The 25,413-nt window shown below is 36.2% G+C and overlaps 1 protein-coding gene across 4 annotated transcripts in view; it reads left to right on the forward strand.

Annotated features, from left to right (window-relative positions):
- The window catches only part of EML5 (EMAP like 5), a 165,106-nt gene that overhangs the window by 40,223 nt on the left and 99,470 nt on the right, over window positions 1–25,413 (forward strand). For all 4 annotated transcript variants that reach the window (XM_068556608.1, XM_068556538.1, XM_068556462.1 and 1 more), the window contains exons 3-7: window positions 336–434; window positions 2,257–2,325; window positions 3,815–4,000; window positions 5,872–6,007; window positions 7,353–7,554. In XM_068556608.1, coding sequence (XP_068412709.1) covers window positions 336–434; window positions 2,257–2,325; window positions 3,815–4,000; window positions 5,872–6,007; window positions 7,353–7,554 — 692 coding nt within the window. The remainder of the gene's footprint in view (window positions 1–335; window positions 435–2,256; window positions 2,326–3,814; window positions 4,001–5,871; window positions 6,008–7,352; window positions 7,555–25,413) is intronic.

The raw sequence follows: 25,413 nt of genomic DNA on the forward strand, positions 1-25,413 counted from the left end.
CTCAACAGTGCATTTTAAAAAGACGTTTTTTCATTTTATCTAGCATTTTTAGTTTTTGGCAGGAGAGATGTTTAGGGTGTTCTGTCAATCCTACTGTTAGAAATGGAAGTCTTCTTTTTCTCATATGAAGAACTACACATATATGCAAATATTAACAAGATGAAATACATCCAGCCTTTCTCTATGAGGCCTATAAAACATAAGTGTGTAAGTTTTAATACCCATGTTTATAATACCCATGAGTAGAATTTGTTTGCCATTTATAATTTGGTTCCTTTTTTATTTGTTTACTTTTTTATTCCCCCTGCTCCCTGGTCTTCTTGGACATAATTCAGCGCTTGGTTTCAGTTGGACTTGATTCAAAGAATGCAGTTTGCGTTTGGGATTGGAAAAGGGGAAAAATGTTATCTATGGCTCCAGGTCACACAGATAGAGTAAGTATTCTCCTTTGGAGTTTCTAATGGGTACTGTGTGGGAAAAAGGCAGAGAAGAGTCAGGGGATTTTATGTTTCTGTGTTTTGTTATTGCCAGTTGCTCATGTGTAATTAAAATTTTTAAAAGCAGTTATAAATACTCATAAAATTTTAGAATGCATATATGTATTGTAGTACTCAAAAACATGACTTGATATGTATAGTTTTAGCATAAAACCTTTAACCCAGTGTTTGCTTTGGCAAAAATGATGAGTTTTAAGTTATTCAAATCTAAATTTAAAAATTGAATGGTTCATGCCTAGGCTCTATTTATTATTCAGTTTGATTTATCACTGATTTATTACATATGCATCATAGTTAAGGTGAATACTGTTGCACGTATGAATTTGAAATTATGTTAGAGACCTAACATTTTTCACTTTGGAAACTTGTTAAAAATACATTCCTTATTCCAAGTTGTATGAAATTAATATAACGAATACTTTGTCTTAAACTCTTTAAAATGTCTGATTTTTTGGTGTATCTGCTATATTCTGCTATCTGGTAGTCTTTACCATGTTTCTTTGACACCTGTCTGCATAATCACCTAACCTGAACCAGCACAGGAGCTATAGTCGTTGATTCTATTTGGGGAAAATCTATGAATCTGTAAGAGTTGTATAAAAATTTTTAATGTATTTGCATTTTGGAAAATAAACTTGGTTTTCAGCAGATTCTCAGAGGGGCCTGTTATACGCAAACACAATTTAGATAATTATTAAAGTGTTAGGTACACTTTATTAGACAGTTGTGTATTCTGACTTACTTAGATCAAAGCATTTCACACATTAGTACTTTGGACTTAGTAAGTAGACTGATTACTATGAAAAATGGTACTGTCATTGGAATTTTTGAAAAGTATTTTTGTGGTTAGTATTTTAAAGGTGCATCAGTATGTTTTTCATTTAATCTGTATTATGGTGAGTTGTGAAACATTAATTTATAAGATGTACTCTTTCTTCATTATCACTAAAGACTATCACTTGGTAAATTTTTAGAGGTAGTAGGCATATTAGGTGATTATGCAGGCAGATGTCAAAGAAACATGGTAAAGACTACCAGATAGCAGAATTGTTTTTTATCTGTTATGAGATTATTTTTCAAATATTAATTTTTCTTTCATTTATTATTAAAGTATATGTTTCTGATGCATATTTTATTTCAGCTGGGTTTTTTCTTGTTTGATTTTGTAACAAAAATTGTTCGTGTATTTATAATTTATGGAATCTTAGAAAAAAATGAAGCCTGGGGATCTCCAAAATGTAAGTTAGTTTTGTTTGACCCATAAACAATTAAAAAAACCTGAAGACTAGAAACAGAGTTTTTACTGTGAAATAAATGTTTGGATCTTTTATGTAGGTAGTTCTGTGTGATAGAAAGCTACAAAAATGTTCTCTATTTCTGGCTGTATAAGTGTTGTGTATGTTCTATTCATTATCTTTCCTCTTTAGAAATTATGCACTTACCTGCCTCATTCCCTGCTTCTGTTGAATCATTCTTGTTATTTATAGACCAAATTTTTTTTTTTTAATTAGAAAGAGGTGTTAGTTTTCACTCCACTAGTTGCTTCATATGGTTCATAGAAACTAAGAAATAGTTTTTATTCCTTATCATTTACATACTTTATTTCTCATAGGATCTTGAAGTGTAGGATTCTGATTATTATTTATTGAGGAATATTGTTTTATGATATGTAGGGTTTGGGGCTATTTGGGCTTTTGGACAGGATTCTTAAATGATTCTGAAAATAAGTATTTTAATCATGAATCTGATTTGTTTACAGATATTTGATATTTCTTGGGATTTGTACCAGCCAAATAAACTGGTCAGCTGTGGTGTAAAACATATCAAGGTACTAGAAGGGTCTTGCTTTATAATAGTCATGATTACTTATTCTCTGCCACTAAGCACATATCATACTACAATTTAGGATATATATATATATATATATATATATATATATATATATATGTATATATATATATGTATATATATATGTATATATATATGTATATACGCATACACACACACACATACACACACACATATTTGTGTGTATATATACGTGCATGGGTATATATATATGTATAGAGAGAGAGAGAGAGACAGAGTGAGAGAGAGACAGAGAGAGAGGGAGAGAGAGACAGAGAAAGAGGTAGATGAAAAAAGATTAGTATGTTGCTCTCTGATATTTTTGAAGCTGAGCAATTCCTTTACTCGTAAAGCTTAAAAATAAGAGAGATACACATTTGGAATGATTTGTTCATTTTTGGAAGAAGATAGGGAAGTCAAACATAAATCTTCATGATGAGGGTTTTTGTTCTTTTATGTGGATTCAGGTAAATTTAATGTTTGCAGAAAGAAAGAAATGAATATGGGACAGGGCAGGAGTATACACATTAAATAGTTCTGCATAAAGAAATTAGGCCCAGAGAATAAGTTCAACTTTATAATAAGTAAATTACCACTTAAAATAATATAATTTATTAATATTATGTACTTAAAAGATCTTACCTGATCTTCAAGATCTTATTCTAAGACCTAAAGATCTAAGTTTAAAATCTGAAGCCTCAAAGAACTAAAAATGATCACTTACCCATTCAAATAGCTCATGAATGCTTTAATCAATGTATGATTTTTAAATTTAAAAATCTCTGTGATTTCTGTGCATAAGTATAGCTGGTTCTCTTCCTTTCAGTAAGTCCCAATTTCAGTCTGTTTTTTTCTTCTAAATCAGTGATTCTCAACTTTGGCTGCATATTAAAATCATCTGGGGGAAATTAATGACACAGTATACCTGAACCCCCACTGAAATAAATTGAGACAGAATCTCTGGAGAGTGAAGCCCAGGTATCCAAATGATTTTTATGCTCAGCAGGAGTTAAGAACCATTGTTCTAGGATCCAGATCAGTGCTGTCCCATAGAGTAACCACTAGGTAGATGTGGCTCTTGAGCATTTGAAATGTGACTGCCAGTGTGACTGAAGAAATGAATATTAGTTTCATTTTCATTGCTAACCCTTCCCAACTTTTTAATCTGTCTAAAAGATTATGTAGTTTTTTTTTTTCAGAAACCTAAGGGAAACAGCATATTTTTAAAATAGTTTAGTTCAACCCCCACTTATTCTTACAGTAAGGATTGAAACAGCGATTTATCTGCTGTAACATAGCTAATGACAACACTAGGATGAGGATGCGACCATTGAACGCTATTGTATCATAAGGGAGTTTCTTAGGTAATTTCTAGTCTGCTGCTCTAATATAGCATCAAAGTATTGGAAATGTTTTTGGTTATATTATGAGCATTCTTTGGTAATTCGATTATACTATGTACTTTTTAGTTCTGGAGTTTATGTGGAAATGCTCTGACCCCAAAACGAGGGGTCTTTGGTAAGACTGGTGACCTTCAGACGATATTGTGCCTGGCCTGTGCAAGGGATGAATTAACATATTCTGGTGCACTCAATGGGGATATATATGTTTGGAAAGGAATTAATCTTATACGAACAATACAAGGAGCTCATACTGTAAGTATATTTAAATATTTTAAACACTTTTAGGTATTAATTACTTACCTTCTTGTCTTAGAACAAAAGGTTCCATAATATAGCAGACTTTCTGTTCAATTCAGTAACTTGAAAACTACTATTACAATTGAATTAATTTGTCTGTTTGTTTTCAAGATTTCAATGAAGAAACATTATGCAATTAAATTAGTATAATTATTATTTTGTTCAAACCATTGCTTTAGTATGGTGTCTTTTTCATTGTTGAAAAAAAGCTTGTTAACTTTAACCTGAAAGTATCCTAGATTAACCACATTAGAATAAAACTAGTGCTTTTTTAGCCAATTTACCAGTGGGAAATTTGGGGATAGCTCTAGGATAAAATTAACTTTTTAATTTTAATATCATTGATTCATTAAGTGAGTGGCAAAGGAATTTAATTTTTGTACTTCATGAGATGTTCATATAAATAAGTTATCAGGAAAAAAAAAAAAGCTGTTGTTGAAGGCTTTTAGTGTTTTTAGGGACTTCCCTGGCTGTCCCAGGTTCGATCCCTGGTCGGGGAACTAAGATCCCACATGCCATGTGGTATGGCCAAAAATAGTTTAAAAAACAAACAAACAAACAAAAATCTTTTAGTGTTTTTTGATTTGGGCTTTTTTAGCAGTTGAGTCCCTCACATAGTGAGGGGAGCTAGAAAGCACAGAGCTGCCATATTGGTAGCAGGACAATCTCAAGTAGAAAAGCGATTACATATATTAATATGAATCACTATTAAATATATATTACATATTAAGTATATTAAAGAACCACTTAGAGCAGGACTTGCTTTAAGCAAAATGCCTAAAGACCAGAAATAGCAGACTCTAACAAAGGTTGTGGCAATTCACATTTTCACCATCAATATATAAAAATACCAGTTTCTTCCTCATACTCATCAGCACAGGTTGTGTCCACTATTGTAAATTTTTGCTTGTCTTCTGGGTGAAAAATAATAACTATTTGTTTTAGTTTTCTCTCCTGTCTATTTGTGAAATTTCATGTATTTATTGACTAGAGTTGACCCTTGAACAACATGGGTTTGAACTACAAGGGTCCACTTGTATGCAAATTATTTTCAATAGCAAATACTGTAGTACTACACAATTTGTGGTTGGTTGAATCCATGGATACCGCAGAACTTGCAGATATGGAGGACTTTGGATGTGGAGGTCCAATTCTAAGTTTTACTAGAATTTTCGACTACACAAAGGTCGGCACCCCTAACACCTGCATTGTTCAAGGGTCAACTGTACTTGAATTTCCTTTTCTATTAATTGGCTTTTCTTATCCTGTACTCTTTTTTTGTTACTGTTGTTGTTGGATTTTCTTTCCTTTATTCATTTGTATATTAGGGATATTAACCTTTAGACAGTCATACACATTGCAAATATTTCCCCAGTCTGTTTTTTTTTAACTTACGATATCTTTTCTCATATGAAAAATTGAAAATTTTTCCTTTATGCCTTGGTGGGTAACCTGCCATGCTTAAAAAGTTCTCTCACAGCCCAAAGTTACGTAAGTGTTCTGACTCTTCTAATATATTTGTTTCATTTTTTACAGTTAGAATTTGGTCTTTATGTTTTTGTTTTTGTGTAATTCATTTCTATATATGGTATAAGGTTTGACTGAATTTTCTTTTATGTTATGCCCATATCATTAAATACCACCTTGGTCATATACTGAGTCCCTATATATGCATAGATTTGTTTCTAGATTATCATTTGTGTTTTCTGATGTATTTGATTATTCCTATGCCATATCAAAAAAATTTCAAGTGGATTTCTACCATCATATATAGTGTATTTTCTTAAAAAGCGTATATTGTTAAATTATTTTACTCCCTCTTCTAGGCAGGAATTTTTAGCATGAATGCTTGTGAAGAAGGCTTTGCTACTGGTGGCAGAGATGGCTGTATTCGTCTTTGGGATTTAACTTTTAAACCAATAACTGTGATTGATCTCAGGGAGACAGACCAGGGGTACAAAGGTAATAACAGAACAAATATCTCATTACTAGCCAAATTCTAAATGTACCAAGGGTTGTCGGTTTCTTTCACTAAACTTAGAAGTACGTTTTGTAAAATAAATGAGACTTATATTTGCTCCTTCATACTGTATACATTTTAATTAAAATCCTTCTGCTGAAGAGGGGAAATTTTGCCTGAAGATCATCTAGGTTTACTGTTGCGACAGAGATTCTTTTCATGTCTAATGCCTGTTTTAATGGGACCCACAGAGAGATTTGATAGGTACTTACTTTGGTAACCTTAAATTTTGAAAATATATTACTATTAGAACGCTAAATGTAACTGTTTAGCAAATAAACTGTTGAAAATAGTGTGTTGAGAGCTGGGGAACTTTTGTTTAGGATTATTTAAATTCATGTATATGTGTTTTTCCTTCATCCAGATTTGTCAGCAATCAGGAGATAATTTTTCCTTTGGGGGGGGGTTTAAAAATTGATGTAATAAAACAGAATCTTTCACTATAAAATTAAATGTATTATCCACTAGTGTGGTATTATAAGAGTAGGATTGGAAGTTACACAAGTCTATGTTTAAGCCATATTTCAGTCACTTATTAGATGTGTGACCTTGAGCTGCATACCACATCTGTAAAATGAGAATAAGAGTAACTATTTCATAGAATTAAATGAGCTAATATATGTAAAATATTTAGAAGAGTATCTGGCACATAACTATCATCCAGTAAGTGTTATCTGTTATACTGTTTTCGTTAGTTTTGCTGAGCATTATTGTACTTTAAAGTTTACAAAATAATTTGACACTTTTTCTTATTTGATTCTTACATTGTAAGTTACACAGCAGCTTAATGTTGACCATACTATATAGATGAGAAAACTGAGAAAAACACTAGCTCTCCTGAGGTTACAAAAGGGATTGTATATAAAAAAAGTAGGAGTCTCTCTTCTTAATGATTTTATGAGCACATTGAATAAATGAAATATAAACACGAGAAAAGTCAGATTATTATAAGAGAAAAATAATACAGTTCTTGAATTGTGAATAATTTCTCTGTGGATGATGCACACTATTGTTATAAGCCTTTGGCTGAGGAAGTGATCAGACTATGACTGATGTTGTCCAATAAGGAAGAAGAGTGTATGCCCTGAAGGATGGGTAGAAATTAGGTATATAAAAATAGAAATAGTCCACATAGAAAACAGTACAGATAAATGAAGAAAATGTGTGGATCCAAGACTTTCAGATTCCTTTTATCTTATATCTAAGGTATAAAAAATAACAGTGGTTTAGGCAGATTGGCATTCTGTTATTACAGTACTGATCTTAAATACAATTCAATTTGACTAGGTTTGTCTGTAAGGAGTGTTTGTTGGCGAGGTGACCACATTCTAGTTGGAACACAGGACAGCGAAATTTTTGAAATTGTGGTGCATGAAAGAAACAAACCTTTCCTAATTATGCAAGGGCATTGTGAAGGTGAACTTTGGGCACTTGCCGTCCATCCTACTAAACCTTTGGCCGTGACTGGAAGTGATGATCGTTCAGTCAGGTAAGCAATTCATAAAGTAATTGCATAGGCTGGAATTTGAATTTGTCCTTAGAGAAGCATAAGAAAAACTTAAAAAAAAACCCTTAGTTTTAAATTTTATCTGCTTATGGTATAACAAATGAATATAATAGGTGCTTAAAATTAATAGAATTAACAACTATTTATAAGATTTGGGTTTTTCTCTTAAAAACCTAAGTTGGAGTTTGTTCCATATCAAAATGTACAGAATTACCTTTTTAACAGCTATATAATATTCCACTGTGTATTGTAACTTATTCAATTAATCTATCATTGATGGGAGTTTAGGTTCTTCCAGTTTTGTGCTTCTAAATACACTGCTTGCAGCGAATGTCTTTATACCTTTGCCATTTCGTACTTGTGTAAATATGAATATTTCTATGGTAAATTCTTAGCAGTGTTCAAAAGACATATGCATTTAAAATTTTGATAGATAATGCCTTACACAGAGGCAATAACAATTTACATACCTTACAGCAATGTGTGACAGTGCCTGTTTTCCCACACCCTTGCCAGCACTAATTATTATCCCAAAAGGTGAAAAATGATATCTTGTTATATTTTGAAAACATGCTTTTCTCTCATACTGAGGGGTCTTGAGTATGTTTTCATACGTTTGGAGGACATTTGTATTTTCTTTTCTTTGACCTGTCTGTTCAGGCTCTTTGCGTATTTTCCATTAGTACACTGGTCTTTTTCTAATTATTTTAATATAGGATCTAATACCTGTCTACATATGAAAGCAGCAATTAGCCTTTTGTCTATGACAGTGGTTTTTAAAGTGTGATTTCTGGACCAGCAGCATCAGCATTACAGGGGAACTTGTAGGAAATGCAGATTATCGTGCATTATACAGGACCTTGTATCAGAAATCAACCAATTTGGGGTTTTCCAGGTAGCTGTGATGTACACTAAAGTTTGGGAACTACTGGTCAGTGATGTGAGTTGAGATATTTTTTCCACTTCGACGTCTTTGTTACTTGCTTTTATACTATGTTTAGGTTTTTTGCTATGAAGAAGTTTTTGTTGTTATTTTGTTTTATGCAGCTGAATTTATCAGCATTTTCTTTTATGACTTCTGAGTTTTCTAGCATAGAGAAATCCTCCCTAAAGTTAAAAAGTTTTCCAGTATATTCTTCTAGTACATTAGTGGGTTTATTTTTTATGTTTAACTCCTAATCTGTGTAAAGTTTACTTTAGTATAAGAAGTGAGGTGGGGATGCAACCTAATTCTTTCCAGATAACTACTGATATTTTAAATGGTATGTTAGTCAATCATGCCATTTACTATCTCTGTGTTACTTAGTTTTATGTAGGTGGGAGATGCTATACCTCTGGGTTCACGTAGAAACTCGCTGTGGGGCTACACTTCACCCACATGGTTTGCTAGGAACTATTGTTTAGTTTCTTGCATTTTAGGAGGACTGCTGTCATTAGCTGCTGCATAACTATGAAAAAAGGACAACTGGTCCTTTAAAAAGTAATTGTGTTACCTGTAAACTGGGTTCACCTCTTGGTGGGTGTCGAACCAAAAGACACAGTCAAGCCAAAGATTGGGAGAAGGATTTATATTACTTGAAGCAAGTAAGGAGAACACCAGGGGTCTTTCCCAAACCAGTGTCTCCCCAATAGCAAAACTGGGGGAGTTTTAAGCTAAGGGCATATATTCATGAAGGGGCTTGGGCAGAAGAGAATTCAGCATAGAATTAGGGCAAAAGTCAACAGTCCAAGCTTTAGTTGATTGAAATCACAAGGGTCAGAAAAGGTCAAAATCATCATCCATTAGGTTCCAGTTGATCTGGTAGCTGAGCACTTCTGGCTAATCTTTACCACTGAAACAGAACTGGGAGATTTTACAATTGATTTATTATCTTTGCTATTGATAACAATCATTTGATTCTGCATCCTTTTGTTTCCTTAACGTCATTAATTACTGAGACCTGTACAAGGACAAGCGGTGTGGCCAGGCTTAGATCACAAAATGACCTAGGCCAAAAAATGACTTCTGTCAAGAAAGCCATGCCTGGTTCTCTTTCTCTGGAGGCTCCCTACTCTATCTGCTTACAATTGCTCAGACTTCTGTTTCTATTACTGGTGGGCAAGTTATTCAGAAAGAACTCTTCCATTGAAAACAACTAAAAATGCTGATTAAAATGTAAATCACCTTTAAACTGTTCTTTGAACAGTTTAAAGGAACTATCAGACACATTGCGAAAAAAAATGGGAATTTAGGAGCAGTTGTGGGCCAAAGCCACTTTTGCACTGAGGGCATTTTTCTTCCATTGATTAAACTTGGGCTCTTTATGGCTTTCTACTGGGGCATAGGGGCAGAAGTCAAGACCAGGACTTGCCCAAGGGGAGTAGTCCAAAACACCATGCTAGAACTATAGATTAAGCTATGAAAAAATATCCCCTGCAAATTTATGTGGGGATGGAGATCTTGCTTCTTGTTTCAAGTTTTGATAGCACAGGAAGTATATAAAGCAGCTTGATGTTATTATTCAAACAACATTAATAGTTTCAATAACTTTACCACAGTGTTGTTTACAAAACAAAATTCAGCTGAGTTAATTTGAAGACGTAAATGGCTTTATTAAATGATTCATGAATTGGGCAGCATCCCATCTAGAAAGTAGAAAAGTGCTCTGAGGAGCTGTACAAAATGAGAGGTTTTTAAAGGCAGAAAAGGAGTGGGACAAGAAAGTCAAAAACAAAAGAAAGGATTATTTCAGGCAAGGTCACCTTCCTTTGAGGGAAGGGTAGGGGAGGTGGTCCATCAATCTGTCATGCAGATTACCTCATAACTGTGGATCGGAAATTTCAGAATGATTGGTTTAAAATTCCACTCCTGGGAGAAGCTGAAACTGCAGTTAGGTTAGTTATTAAGTTTTGGTTTGTTGATGTGAGGCTTAGCACAAGTGACTCCATTTTGGGCCTGTTGTTTCTTTTCTTTTCTCCCTCCCTCCCTCCCTTCCTCCCTTCCTCCCTTCCTCCCTTCCTCCCTTCCTTCCTTCCAACAGTTTCAAATTAGTTCTGCTTTTGCCTTATAATTTTAGGTTCAATTTATTAAGAAACAGTATCAGATCTGCAGCAAAAGGTAATTTCTAAAGCTATTCAGTGTTTAATAATGGTAGTTGAGGGAGTTCCCTGGCAATCCAGTGGTTAAGACTCTGTGCTTCTGATGCAGGGGGCACAGGTTTGATCCCTGGTCAGGGAACTAAGATCCCGCATGCCACACAGCACAGCCAAAATAATAATAATAATGGTAGTTGAGGGCAATTTTGATTTGGAAAGATTTCAGTCTTGGCTCAGATCAAAATATCATAATAAAACTTTACCATTGCTAAGCCATTAACCTGCTGTGTAGTAGAGCAAGTCAGGATTTTTAGCTACTGTTCCTGATAAAAACTCAGAACCAGTAATGGTTAAATCCACTGGAGAAAATGAAGTTCACCTTTAACACTATTAGTTCTAAAACACATGATTCAAGTGTGTGTGGGTGTGTGTGCGCAAAATACTTGCAAAAGAATAATACAGTGAATACTCATAGGCTTTAAACAACTTACATTTTCAAGTAAATTTGTAAATTTGTCTAAGCCATTTTTCCCCATACATATTTTTATACCCCAATGTGATTCTATTTTACATTGTATTGGATTACTGTTTTCTCACTAATGTCTTTGAAAATACTCTAGCCTGTAGTTGTTTCATGCAAACTACTTGTAGAAGCTAATTCTTTATCACTTCAAACTTGCCATTGACTCCTCAAATAAACAACTGAGTAGTATTAGTAACATCTGTTGACTTATCAAGACTCAAGAAAAACCACTCAAAAGTATTTGCCTTGTTTTTAATTAACTGTTGATGTTGTTCCCAATACACTCAACTCTTTAAGCAACTGTTCTTGCCAAAAGGCTAATTGTCTTAAATTTATTTTTTCTGGACACATTTCTTCAGCTACTGCAATGTAAAATTATTTAGTTAATCCATTACCAATAGATAGCTTTCTTTGCTTGTCTAACAAATGAGCCACTCGAAAACTTACTTTTGTAAGTAAAACCTCATTCTGCTGTAATTTTAAATTTCTGATTTTTCTGACCATTGCTTTCCTGTGAGTTGAAAATATTGTGATGAGTGCTTAGTCTGGTAATGTTAATGTATCTTTGTATTCTGTCATTGCATAATAAACATAATGCATTAGCATCTAATTCAATAGCGGTGTAATCCACACTCTACTGTGCCTTAAAAACGCAACATTCGAAGTTCACTTTTCTCTTGTTTTGACATGATGGGTATCTGCTGGAAATAAAAAATAATAAAATGCCATGATGTGACAATACACATAGGACTCGAGATTCTATCAGGTTATAATTGTGTCACTGCAATTTGTGGTGCACCAAAGTAGTGCAAGGTGATCTGTGTCACATACATCTACTATCTGTTTTGCAGGCACTCAAGTCCACCTCTGTAGTATGAAAGCAGCCATAGACAATATGAAAACAAACCGGTGTGGCTGTGTTCCCATAAAAATTGATCTGTGGACACTGAAATTTGAATTTCATATAATTTTCTCATGTCTCAAAATGTTATTCTTTGAAAAATTTTTTCAACCGTTTAAAAATGTAAAAGCAAGGAGGGGGATCAAGATGGCAGAGTAGGAAGACATGGAGCTCACTCCCCCCACAAACACGTCAAAAATACATCTACATGTGGAGTAATTCTCATGGAAAACTAACTGGAAACTGACAGAAGAACTCCTATACAACCAAAGCTGCAAGAAATATTTTCATATAACTGGGTAGGATGGAAAAAAAAGATATCAGGTCAGGACCTGCACCCCTGGGAAGGATCTGAAAGGAGAAGGTCTGCATGGAAGGACCCTTGCCCTGGAGAGCAAGCAGCTTGAGCTACAATCTGGGCATCCCAGTCCTAGGATCCTACGCAGAGGAGACAAGCTCCCTTACCTTCTGGGAGAACCACTGGGACAGACAAAAGGGCTAGAGCAGCCTAGACTCTACTTGCAAGGAGCGTGCACATGCTGACTTGCCAATAGTCAGGGTGGAGAGAGCCCTGCACTGGTGGCTGCCACCTCACCATACTCCCCAGTCTGAATGGGGGAAACACCCTGGCCCCGCTCACTCCTTACCACAGCTTAACATGAGATCTGGGCCAACCAGGCCCTGGGAAAAGACGCAGAGACAGACCGTGGGCCTGGGGTGGTGGTGACCCTTGTCAGCACACACAGGAGCATGCAGCAGTTGGTCTCCCAGTGAGAGTGCCCTGTTCCTACTCACTGCACACTGCAGATTAGCGTTAGATCTGGGGCAGACAAGTCCTGGGAGAAGACTGCCAGAGAGACAGCCCAGGTCTCTGGCAGCAGTGCAGCCTCAATTCCTGCAGCCACAGTACCCTGACCCCCAGCCCCAGCCTACTCCGCACTACAGCCTTGTGCTAGATCTGGGACAAACACAACAGAGGAAGGGATGCAACCTCGGCCTGCTTCTAAGTGGAGCCGCAGAGGCCTACACAGGTGGCATGTGGGTCCTCTGTGAGTGCACAGGCCTCATTTGCTTCAGCACTCACTTCCTTTGGGGCAGGGCACACACTCAAGGGCAACAGAGGCTGTTCAAGCCCGACCCTCAGGGCTTCTACTCCAACAACTGAGGAGCAGACCCTGTCCCTGACAGGGTGGCAATAGCCATGGAGCAGAGAGGGAGTCCTGCCTTACGCCCTGAACAGGCTTTAGATCCTCCAACACCAACTGCCACCCCCCTCCCCACCACCACCAACCCCTCCCAATCAAGAGGATAATGGCCAGCATACCCTGAGGAAAGATGTGGCTGGCATTCACACCAAAACCAGCCCTTGCACCAAAGGCATTGGACACACATAGTCTGCACAGGGACACTCCCACATAAAAACATCCCTATAAGACTGTAGTCAATAACAGTCTCTCCTAAATTCATAGAGACAGAGAAAGTTAAGTAAAATGAAAAGGCAGAGGAACTACTCCCAATTGAAAGAACAAGAGCAATTCCCTGAAAGAACAAATAATGAAAGAGAGCTCACCAGTCTACCAGACCCCAAGTTCAAAAAGGTGATAATAAAAATGCTAACTGAATTAAGAAGGATTATTGATAGGAAAGCAGATCACTGTAACAAGGAACTAGAAACCGTAAAGATGAACCAGTCAAAAATAGACAATTCAAAAAAAAAAATAGATAATTGCTGAGGTAAAAACCAATTTAGAAGCAACGAATAGCCAACTAAATGACACAGAAGAATGAATAAGTGATCTGAAAGATAGAATAATGGACATCACCCAATCAGAACAGCAGACAGAAAGACAAATGAAAACAAAAAGCAATATATGAGACCTATGGGATAATATAAAATGTGCCAACCTATGCATAATAGGAGTTCCAGAAGGAGAAACGGGAGAGAAGGGGATCGAAAATGTATTTGAAGAAATTATAGCTGAAAACTTCCCAAACCTAAAGAAGGAAACAGATATACAGGTACAGGAAGCACAGAGGGTCCCAAACAAGATGAACCCAAACAGACCCACATCTAGACATATCATAATTGAAATGGTAAAAGTTAAAGAGAGGGTTCTAAATACAGCAAGAGAAAAACAAAGAGTCCGTTACAAGGGAACTTCCATAAAGATAACAGCTGATTTCTCTGCAGAAACTTTGCAGGCCAGAATGGAATGACATGATGATATATTGAAAGTCCTGAAAGAGAAAAACCTGCAACCTAGGATACTCTACCCAGCAAGATTGTCATTTAGTATAGAAGGAGGGATAAAGAATTTCTCAGACAAGCAAAAATTAGAAGATTTCAGCAATACTACACCTACCCTGAAAGAAATATTGAAGGATCTTCTCTAAATAGAAGAGAAGCAAGAATCTATAGGAAAAGGAAAAATCACAATAGGAAAGGCAATATATAGTAAGGATTAAAGGTCACTTAAATGAGCCAGATGTAGATGAAAAAACAGTAAAAAAAAAAAATTGTATAAGTGATTATGATTACAATAAACGGTAAAAGAATAAGCATGAAGATGTAAAATAGAACATCAAAATTACAAAATGGGGAGGGGAACATAAAATGTAGATCTTGTAGAATGTGTTTGAACTTGAATGACTGTCAGTTTAAAGCAAGTTGATATAGTTATGAGTCAACATACTAGAACTCTGTGGTAACCACAAATCAAAAACACATAATAGGGGGACTTCCCTGGCAGTCGAGTGGTTAAGACTTCACCTTCCAATGCAGGGGGCCCGGGTTCGATCCCTGGTCAGGGAACTAGATCCCACATGCATGCCACAACTAAGAGTTCTCATGCCACAACTAAGGAGGCTGCATGCCACAACTAAGGAGCTGTCGAGCTACAACTAAGGAGCTGTCGAGCTGCAACTAAGGAGCCGGCAAGCCGCAACTAAGGAGCCCACCTGCTGCAACTAAGTAGCCCACGTGCTGCAACTAAGGACCAGGCAAGCTGCAGCTAAGGAGCCTGCCTGCTGCAACTAAGACCCTGTGCAACCAAATAAATAAATAAATAGAAAGAAAGATAAAGAAGGGCATTGTACAGGGATAAAGGAATCAATACAAGAGGAGAATATTATACTCGTTAACATACATGCTCCCAATATAGGAGCACCTACATATATAAAACAAATACAGACATAAAGGGAGAAATTGACAACACAATAATAGTAGGAGACTTTAACACTCCACTGACATGAATGGACAGATCATCCAGACAGAAAATTAATAAGGCAACAGAGGTTCTAAATGACATAGTAGATTAGTTGGACTTAATTAATATCTACAGGACACTACATCCAAAAAAACAGAGTATGCTTTCTAGTTGTGCATGGAATGTTCTCTAGGATGGACCACATATTAGGTCAGAAAACAAGCCTCAGTAAATTTAAGAGACTAGAAATTATTTCAAGCATCTTTTCTGACCACAACAGTATGAAACTAGAAATCAACCACAGAATGAAAAACAGGAAAAGAACAACCACTTGGAGACTAAACAACATGCTACTAAATAACCAATGCATCAATGATGAAATCAAAGAAGAAATCATAAAATACCTAGAGACAAACAAAAATGAAAACACAACTTTACAAAATCTATGGATGCAGCAAAAACAGTTCTAGGAGGGAAGTTCATGGTGATACAGGCCTTATTCAAGCAACAAGAAAAATCTCAAACAACCTAACCTACCAACTAAAAGAATTGGAAAAAGAACAAACAAAACCCAAAGTCAGCAGAAGGAAGGAAATAATAAAGATCAGAGAGGAAATAAATAGAGATCAAAAAAACAATAGATCAATAAACCCAAGAGCTGATATTTTGAAAAGTTGAACAAAATTGACAAACCTCTAGGCAGACTCACCAAGAAGAAAAGAGGATCCAAGTAAACAAAATAAGAAATGAAAGAGGAGAAATAACAACTGATACCACAGAAATACTAAAAAATCATAAGAGCATACTATGAACAGTTACATGCCAACAAACTGGACAACCTAGAAGAAATGGACAAGTTTCTAGAAGCATAACTGCTATAACTGAATCAAGAAGAAACACATAATTTGAACATACCAATCACTAGAAGTGAGATAGAATCTGTAGTAAAAACAAAAACAAAAACAAAAAAACAACCTCCCTGCAAACCAAAGTCTAGGACCAGACGGCTTCACTGGGGAATTCTACCAAACATACAAAGAATTTATACCTGTCCTCAAACTATTCCAAAAAATTGAAGAGGAGGGAACATTCCCAAATTAATTCTGTGGGGCAACCATCACCCAGATACCAAAACCAGACAGAGACACTACAGAAAAAAAATTACCAGTCAATAATCTTTGATGAATACAGATGCAAAAGTCCTCAACAAAATATTAGCAAACCGAATCCAGCAATACATTAAGAGGATCATACACCATGATCAAATTGGATTCATTCCAGGGTCACAAGGATAGTTCAGCATACTCAAATTAATCATTGTGATGCACTATGTTAACAAAAGAAAGGACAAAAACCACGTGATCAACTCAATAGATGCAGAAAAAGCATTTAAAAAAATTCAGTATCCATTCATGATAAAAACTCTCACCAAAGTGGGCATAGAGGGAACACATCTCAACATAATAAAAGCTGCTTATGACAAGCCTACAGCCAACATAATACTCAACAGTGAAAAGCTAAATGCTTTCCCACTAAATTCAAAAACAAGACAAGGATGCCCAATCTCACCACTTCTATTCAACATAGTATTGGAAGTCCTAGCCACAGAAATCAGACAAGAAAAAGAAATAAGAGGTATCCAGATTATACAGGAAGAGATAAAACTGTAACTATTTGCAAATGACATGATACTCTACATAGAGAACCCTGAAGTCTTCACACAAAAACTATTAGAACTAATAAATGACTTTATCATGGTAGCAGGATACAACATTAATATACAGAAATCTGTTCCATTTCTTTACACTAATAATGAAATAACAGAAAGAGAAAAAAATTTTTTTAATTCCATTTAAAATCACATCAAAGAAAAAATAACTAGGAATAAACTTAACAGAGGAGGTGAAAGACCTATGCACTGAAAACTACAAAATACTGAAAAAGGAAATTGAAGATGATTCAAAGAAATGGAAAAATATACCACGCTCCTGGATTGGAAAAATTAATATTGTTAAAAATGTCCATACTACCCAAAGCAGTCTACAGATTAAATGCAATCCCTATCAAAATACCTATGACATTTTTTCACAGAACTAGAACAAACAATCCTAAAATGTATATGGAACCACAAAAGACCCAGAATTACCAAAGAAATTCTGAGAAAAAAAGAACAAAGCTGGAGGTATAATCTTTTCAGACTTCAGACTATACTACAAAGCTGCAGTACAGTACTATACTACAAAACAGCATGCGACTGACACAAAAACAGACATATAGATCAATGGAATCGAGTAGAGAACCCAGGAATAAACTCATGCACCTGCGGTCAATTAATCTACGACAAAGAAGGCAAGAATATACAATGGAGGAAAGATAATCTCTTCAACAGGTTATGTTAGGAAAGCTGGACAGCCACATGTAAATTAATAAAATTAGAACATTCCCTGACAACATATACAAAAATAAATTCAAAATGGTTTAACGACCTAAGTGTAAGACACGATACCATAAAACTTCTAGAAGAGAACATAGGCATAACATTCTCTGACATAAATCAGAGAATTTTATCTGTTTTCTACTGAGCCCGTGTGCCACAACTACTGAAGCCTGAGCACCTAGAGCCTGTGCTCCGCAGCAAGAGAAGCCACCGTGATGAGAAGGCCTTGCACCACAACGAAGAGCAGCCCCCACTCGCTGCAACTAGAGAAAGCCCGCACACAGCAACAAAGACCCAATGCAGCCATAAATAAATAAATAAATAAATTTGTTTATTTATTTATTTAAAAAAAAAGAAGAAAAGAAGCTTACGGTCACCAAAGCGGGTGGGGGAAAAATTAGGAGTATAGTATTAACACAAACCACTCTACATAAAATAAACAATAAGAATTTACTGTATAGCACAGGGAATTATATTCAATATCTTATAATAACCTATAATGGAATATAATCTGCAAAAAAATAATAACTGAATCACGCTGTATACCTGAAACTAACACAATATTGTAAATCAACTATACTTCAATTAAAAAAATGCAAAACCCATTCTTAGCTTGTAGACTATACAAAGACAGGCAATGGACCCAGTGTGGCCCACAATCTGTGGGCATAGAAAGTCATCAGGAAGTATCATGTTTAATGTTGAAACACTGAAAGTTTTTCTTTAGAATGAGGAAGAAGAAAATGGTGCCCACTTTCACCATTATATTTTTCATTATTATATTCTTCACCATTATATTCAGCTACAGACTAGAAGTGTTTGTCAGCGCAGTGAGCCCAAATATATATATACGTATATATATATATATATATATATATATATATATATGTATATATGTGTGTGTATATATATATGTATATATGTGTGTGTATATATGTATATATTTTCAATAGATGTATATATAGAGAGAGATTTTTGAATAGAAAGGAAGAAACAACTCATTTGCAGGTGTTACAATTGTATATGTAGAGAAGTAAAAGGGAAATACAGAGAAATTATTGGAATTAAAAAGAGAATTTAGCAAATTTCCTGGATATAGAAACAATATACAAAATCATAGAAAACAGCAAAAACAAACAATTTTTTTAAAATAAGATACTGCTATAAAACATTTAAAAATATACTTAGTTTTGCTGATCTTTTCCTAACCTTTTAGAGTAGATGCTGGTTCATTAAGTTGTAGCCTTTATTTTGATAATATCTGGATTTAAATTTCTCCCTAAGTGCTGTCTCAGCTATATCCCACAAGTTTTGATATGAAATACTTCTGTTATAATTTACTTCGAAAATGTTACTAGTTTTCATTAGAATTTTGGTCTTTGTCCTTTAGGTTATTTGGAAGTGTAATACTTAACTTTCAAACAATGGGCATTTTTTACTTCTTGTTACAGTTTTCTAACATTAGGGTCTGGAAAAGACTGAATTTGCATAATCTGAAGTGTTATTCTTAAATTAAAAGACTAAATATGGTGTATACCATACACCACTGTACTGTATATGTATCTCCCCTTTAATCAGGGTAGAAATCATCCACCTAAAATAAATGATTGGAAAAAATTAATGTTATTACATCGTCTTAAAAATAAAAGATTCTGATATTCTGCCCACCGCTCCCACAGTAGGAGCTGGTTCCAAGGACTCGCCTTTAGAGAGTAATGTGTTGTTGAGACCACCTGGACCGGAGACTCTGCTTCATTATCTTCAAGGCAAGAAGAGGCAGCATGACAGTGGCCCTGTTGGTAGAGGACTTGATTTGGCACCTGAGTCTACTTCTTACTACCTGTGTACCTGGGGCAAGTTTTCTGGTCGCTGTCAACTTCAGTTTCCTCATCTGGCTAATTGGGAGTACAGGGCCCTGGCTCATCCTCCCACAGCCCCCAGTGAGGAAGGCAGAAGAACATTCCTAGAGCTGGGGAGAGAGCAACGTTCTCCAGAGCCAGGCAGCTCAGAAACAGTCAAACTTTTCTCTAGGCCAAAAGGTCAGAATCAGAAAAGTCTGAATGAAAAATTCTGGAGCAGAAATTCTGAGGTGGAGCCCAGCAACCTGTGTTTTCACAAGCCCTCCAAGTGGTTCTGATGCCCTAAAAATTGAGAGTCACTGATCCACTCCATTCTGTTGCTTTGCTCCATATTCGGCTGAGTCCAAAATAGCCGTATGACTGACAAGGTCTTGGTGCTCTGACTGGCTGTCAGACCTGAGCCTCGGAGGTGGGAGAGCTGAGTTCAGGACATTGGACCACCAGAGACCTACCGGCCCCGTGTAATATCATTTGGCAAGAGCTCTCCCAGAGATCTCTGTCTCAACAATAAGACCCAGCTCCACCCAACGACCAGCAAGCTACAGTGCTGGACACCCCATGCCAAACAACTAGCAAAACAGGAACACAACCCCACCCATTAGCAGAGAGGCTGCCTAAAACTGTAAGTTCACAGACACCCCAGAAGACACCACCAGACACAGCCCTGCCCACCAGAAAGACAAGATCCAGCCTCATCCACCAGAACACAGGCACCAGTCCACTTCACCAGGAAGCCTACACAAGCCAGTGAACCATCCTTACCCATTGGGGGCAGACACCAAAAACAACGGGAACTACGAACCTGCAGCCTGCGAAAAGGAGACCCCAAACACAGTAAGTTAAGCAAAATGAGAAGACAGAGAAATATACAGCAGATGAAGGAGCAAGGTAAAAACCCACCAGACCAAACAACTGAAGAGGAAATAGGCAGTCTACCTGAAAAAGAAATCAGAGTAATGATAGTAAAAATGATCCAAAATCTTGGAAATAGAATGGAGAAAATACAAGAAACATTTAACAAGGACCTAGAAGAACTAAAGAGCAAACAAACAATGATGAACAACACAATAAATGAAATTAAAAATTCTCTAGAAGGAATCAATAGCAGAATAACTGAGGCAGAAGAATGGGTAAGTGACCTGGAAGATAAAATAGTGGAAATAACTACTGCAGAGCAGAATAAAGAAAAAAGAATGAAAAGAAATGAGGACAGTCTCAGAGACCTCTGGGACAACATTAAATGCACCAACATTCGAATTATAGGGGTCCCAGAAGAAGAAGAGAAAAAGAAAGGGACTGAGAAAATATTTAAAGAGATTATAGTTGAAAACTTCCCTAATATGGGAAAGGAAATAGTCAATCAAGTCCAAGAGGTGCAGTGAGTCCCATACAGGATAAATCCAAGGAGAAACATGCCAAGAAACAAATTAATCAAATTATCAAAAATTAAATACAAAGAAAAATTAAAAGCAGCAAGGGAAAAGCAATAATTAACATACAAGGGAATCCCCATAAGGTTAACAGCTGATCTTTCAGCAGAAACTCTGCAAGCCAGAACAGACTGGCAGGGTATATTTAAAGTGACAAAAGGGAAAAACCTACAACCAAGATTACTCTACGCAGCAAGGATCTCATTCAGGTTTGACGGAGAAGTTAAAACCTTTACAGACAAGCAAAAGCTAAGAGAATTCAGCACCACAAAACCAGCTCTACAACAAATGCTAAAGGAACTTCTCTAGGCAGGAAACACAAGAGAAGTAAAAGACTTACAATAACAAACCCAAAACAATTAAGAAAATGGTAATAGGAACATACATATCAATAATTACCTTAAATGTAAATGGATTAAATGCTCCAACCAAAAGACATAGACTGGCTGAATGGATACAAAAACAAGGCCCGTATATATGCTGTCTACAAGAGACCCACTTCAGACCTAGGGACACATACAGACTGAAAGTGAGGGGATGGAAAAAGATGTTCCATGCAAATGGAAATCAAAAGAAAGCTGTAGTAGCAATTCTCATATCAGACAAAATAGACTTTAAAATAAAGACGATCACAAGAGACAAAGAAGGACACTACATAATGACAAAGGGATCAATCCAAGAAGAAGATATAACAATTGTAAATATTTACACACCCAACATAGGAGCACCTCAATACATAAGGCAAATGCTAACAGCCATAAAAGGGGAAATCGACAATAACACAATAATAGTAGGGGACTTTAACACCCCACTTTCACCAATGGACAGATCATCCAAAATGAAAATAAATAAGGAAACACAAGCTTTAAATGATACATTAACCAAGATGGATTTAATTGATATTTATAGGGCATTCCATCCAAAAACAGCAGATTACACTTTCCTCTCAAGTTCTCATGGAACATTCTCCAGGATAGATCATATCTTGGGTCGCAACTCCAGCCTTGGTAAATTTAAGAAAATTGAAATTGTATCAAGTATCTTTTCCGACCGCAACGCTATGAGACTGCATATCAATTACAGGAAAATATCTGTAAAAAATACAAACACATGGAGGCTAAACAATACACTACTGAATAACAAAGAGATCACTGAAGAAATCAGAGGAAATCAAAAAATACCTAGAAACAAATGACAATGAAAACACGACAACCCAAAACCTATGGGATGCACCAAAAGCAGTTCTAAGAGGGAAGTTTATAGCAATATAATCCTACCTCAAGGAACAAGAAAAATCTCAAACAACCCAACCTTACACCTAAAGCAATTAGAGAAAGAAGACAAAAAAACCCCAAAGTTAGCAGAAGGAAAGAAATCATAAAGATCAGATCAGAAATAAATGAGAAAGAAATGAAGGAAATGACAGCAAAGATCAATAAAACTAAAAGCTGGTTCTTTGAGAAGATAAACAAAATTGGTAAACCATTAGCCAGACTCATCAAGAAAAAAAGGGAGAAAACTCAAATGAACAGAATTAGAAATGAAAAAGGAGAAGTAACAACTGACACTGCAGAAATAAAAAGGATCATGAGAGATTACTACAAGCAACTATAGGCCAATAAAATGGGCAACCTGGAGGAAATGGACAAATTCTTAGAAAAGCACACTCTTCTGAAGCTGAACCAGGAAGAAATAGAAAATATAAACAGACCAATCACAAGCACTGAAATTGAAACAGTGATTAAAAATCTTAACAACAAACCAAAGCCCAGGACAAGATGGCTTCACAGGAGAATTCTATCAAACATTTAGAGAAGAGCTAACACCTATCCTTCTCAAACTCTTCCAAAATATAGCAGAGGGAGGAACACTCCCAAACTCATTCTATGAGGCCACCATCACCCTGATACCAAAACCACACAAAGATGGCACAAAAAAAGAAAACTACAGGCCCGTATCACTGATGAACATAGATGCAAAAATCCTTAACAAAATACTAGCAAACAGAATCCAGCAGCACATTAAAAGGATCATACACCATGATCAAGTGGGGTTCATCCCAGGAATGCAAGGATTCTTCAATATACACAAATCAATCAATGTGATACACCATATTCACAAATTGAAGGAGGAAAACCATATGATCATCTCAGTAGGTGCAGAAAAAGCTTTCGACATAATTCAACACCCATTTATGATAAAAACTCTCCAGAAAGTACGCATAGAGGGAACTTACCTGAACATAATAAAGGCCATATATGACAGACCCACAGCCAACATCGTTCTCAACAGTGAAAAACTGAAACCATTTCCACTAAGATCTGGAATAAGACAAGGTTGCCCACTCTCACCACTAATACTCAACATAGTTTTGGAAGTTTTAGCCTAGCAATCAGAGACAAAAAATAAATAAAAGGAATCCAAATCGGAAAAGAAGAAGTAAAGCTGTCACTGTTTGCAGATGACATGATACTGTACATAGAGAATCCTAAAGATACTACCAGAAAACTCCTAGAGCTAATCAATGAATTTGGTAAAGTAGCAGGATACAAAATTAATGCACAGAAATTTCTTGCATTCCTACACACTAATGATGAAAAATCTGGAAGAGAAATTAAGGAAACACTCCCATTTACCCTTGCAACAAAAAGAATAAAATACCTAGGAATAAACCTACCTAAGGAGACAAAAGACCTGTATGCAGAAAACTATAAGACACTGATGAAAGAAATTAAAGGCAATACAAACAGATGGAGATATACCATGTTCTTGGATTGGAAGAATCAGTATTGTGAAAATGACTGTACTACCGAAATCAATCTACAGATTCAATGCAATCCCTATCAAACTACCAATGGCATTTTTCACAGAATAAGAACAAAAATTTCACAGTTTCTGTGGAAACACAGAAGACCCCGAATAGCCAAAGCAATCTTGAGGTAGAAAAACAGAGCAGGAGGAATCAGGCTCCCTGACTTCAGACTGACTACAAAGCTACAGTAATCAAGACAGTATGGTACTGGCACAAAAATAGAAACATAGATCAATGGAACAGGATAGAAAGCCCAGAGATAAAGCCATGCACATATGGTCACCTTATCTTTGATTAAGGAGGCAAGAATACACAATGGCAAATGACAGCCTCTTCAATAAGTGGTGCTGGCACAACTGGACAGCTACATGTAAAAGAATGAAATTAGAACACTCCCTAGCACCATACACAACAATAAACTCAAAATGGATTAAAGACCTAAATGTAAGGCCAGGCACTATAAAACTCTTAGAGGAAAACATAGGCAGAGCACTCTATGACATAAATCACAGCAAGATCCTTTTTGACTGACTTCCTGGAGAAATGGAAGTAAAAACGAACATAAACAAATGGGACCTAATGAAACTTAAAAGCTTTTGCACAGCAAAAGTAACCATAAACAAGACGAAAACACCACCCTCAAAATGGGATAAAATATTTGCAAACGAAGCAACTTACAAAGCCTTAATCTCTAAAATATACAAGCAGCTCATGTAGCTCATTCTCAAAAAAACAAACAACCCAATTGGAAAATGGGCAGAAGACCTAAATAGACATTTCTCCAAAGAAGATAAACAGATTGCCAACAAACACATGAAAGGATGCTCCACATCAGTAATCATTAGAGAAATGCAAATCGAAACTACAATGAGGTATCACCTCACCCCGGTCAGAATGGCCATCATCAAAAAATCTACAAACAATAAATGCTGGAGAGGGTGTGGAGAAAAGGGAACCCTCTTGCACTGTTGGTAGGAATGTAAATTGATACATCCACTATGGAGAACAGTATGGAGGTTCCTCAAAAAACTAAAAATAGAACTAGCATACGACCCAGCAATCCCACTACTGGGCATATACCCTGAGAAAACCATAATTCGAAGAGAGTCATGTACCACAATGTTCATTGAAGCTCTATTTACAATAGCCAGGACATGGAAGCAACCTAAGTGTCCATCGACAGATGAATGGATAAAGAAGATGTGGCACGTATATACAATGGAATATTACTCAGCCATAAAAAGAAACGAAATTGAGTTATTTGTAGTGAGGTGGATGGACCTAGAGTCTGTCATACAGAGTGAAGTAGGTCAGAAAGAGAAAAACAAATACCGTATGCTAACACATATATATGGAATCTAAAAAAAGAAAATGGTTCTGAAGAACCTAGGGGCAGGACAGGAATAAAGCTGCAGACGTAGAAAATGGACTTGAGGACACGGGGAGAGGGAAGGGTAAGCTGGGACGAAGTGAGAGAGTGGCATTGACATATATACACTACCAAATGTAAAATAGATAGCTAGTGGGAAGCAGCCGCATAGCACAGGGAGATCAGCTCCGTGCTTTGTGACCACCTAGAGGGGTGGGATAGGGAGGGT

Source organism: Eschrichtius robustus, chromosome 1 (genome assembly GCF_028021215.1).
Source record: "Eschrichtius robustus isolate mEscRob2 chromosome 1, mEscRob2.pri, whole genome shotgun sequence".
Taxonomy (NCBI): Eukaryota; Metazoa; Chordata; class Mammalia; order Artiodactyla; family Eschrichtiidae; genus Eschrichtius; species Eschrichtius robustus.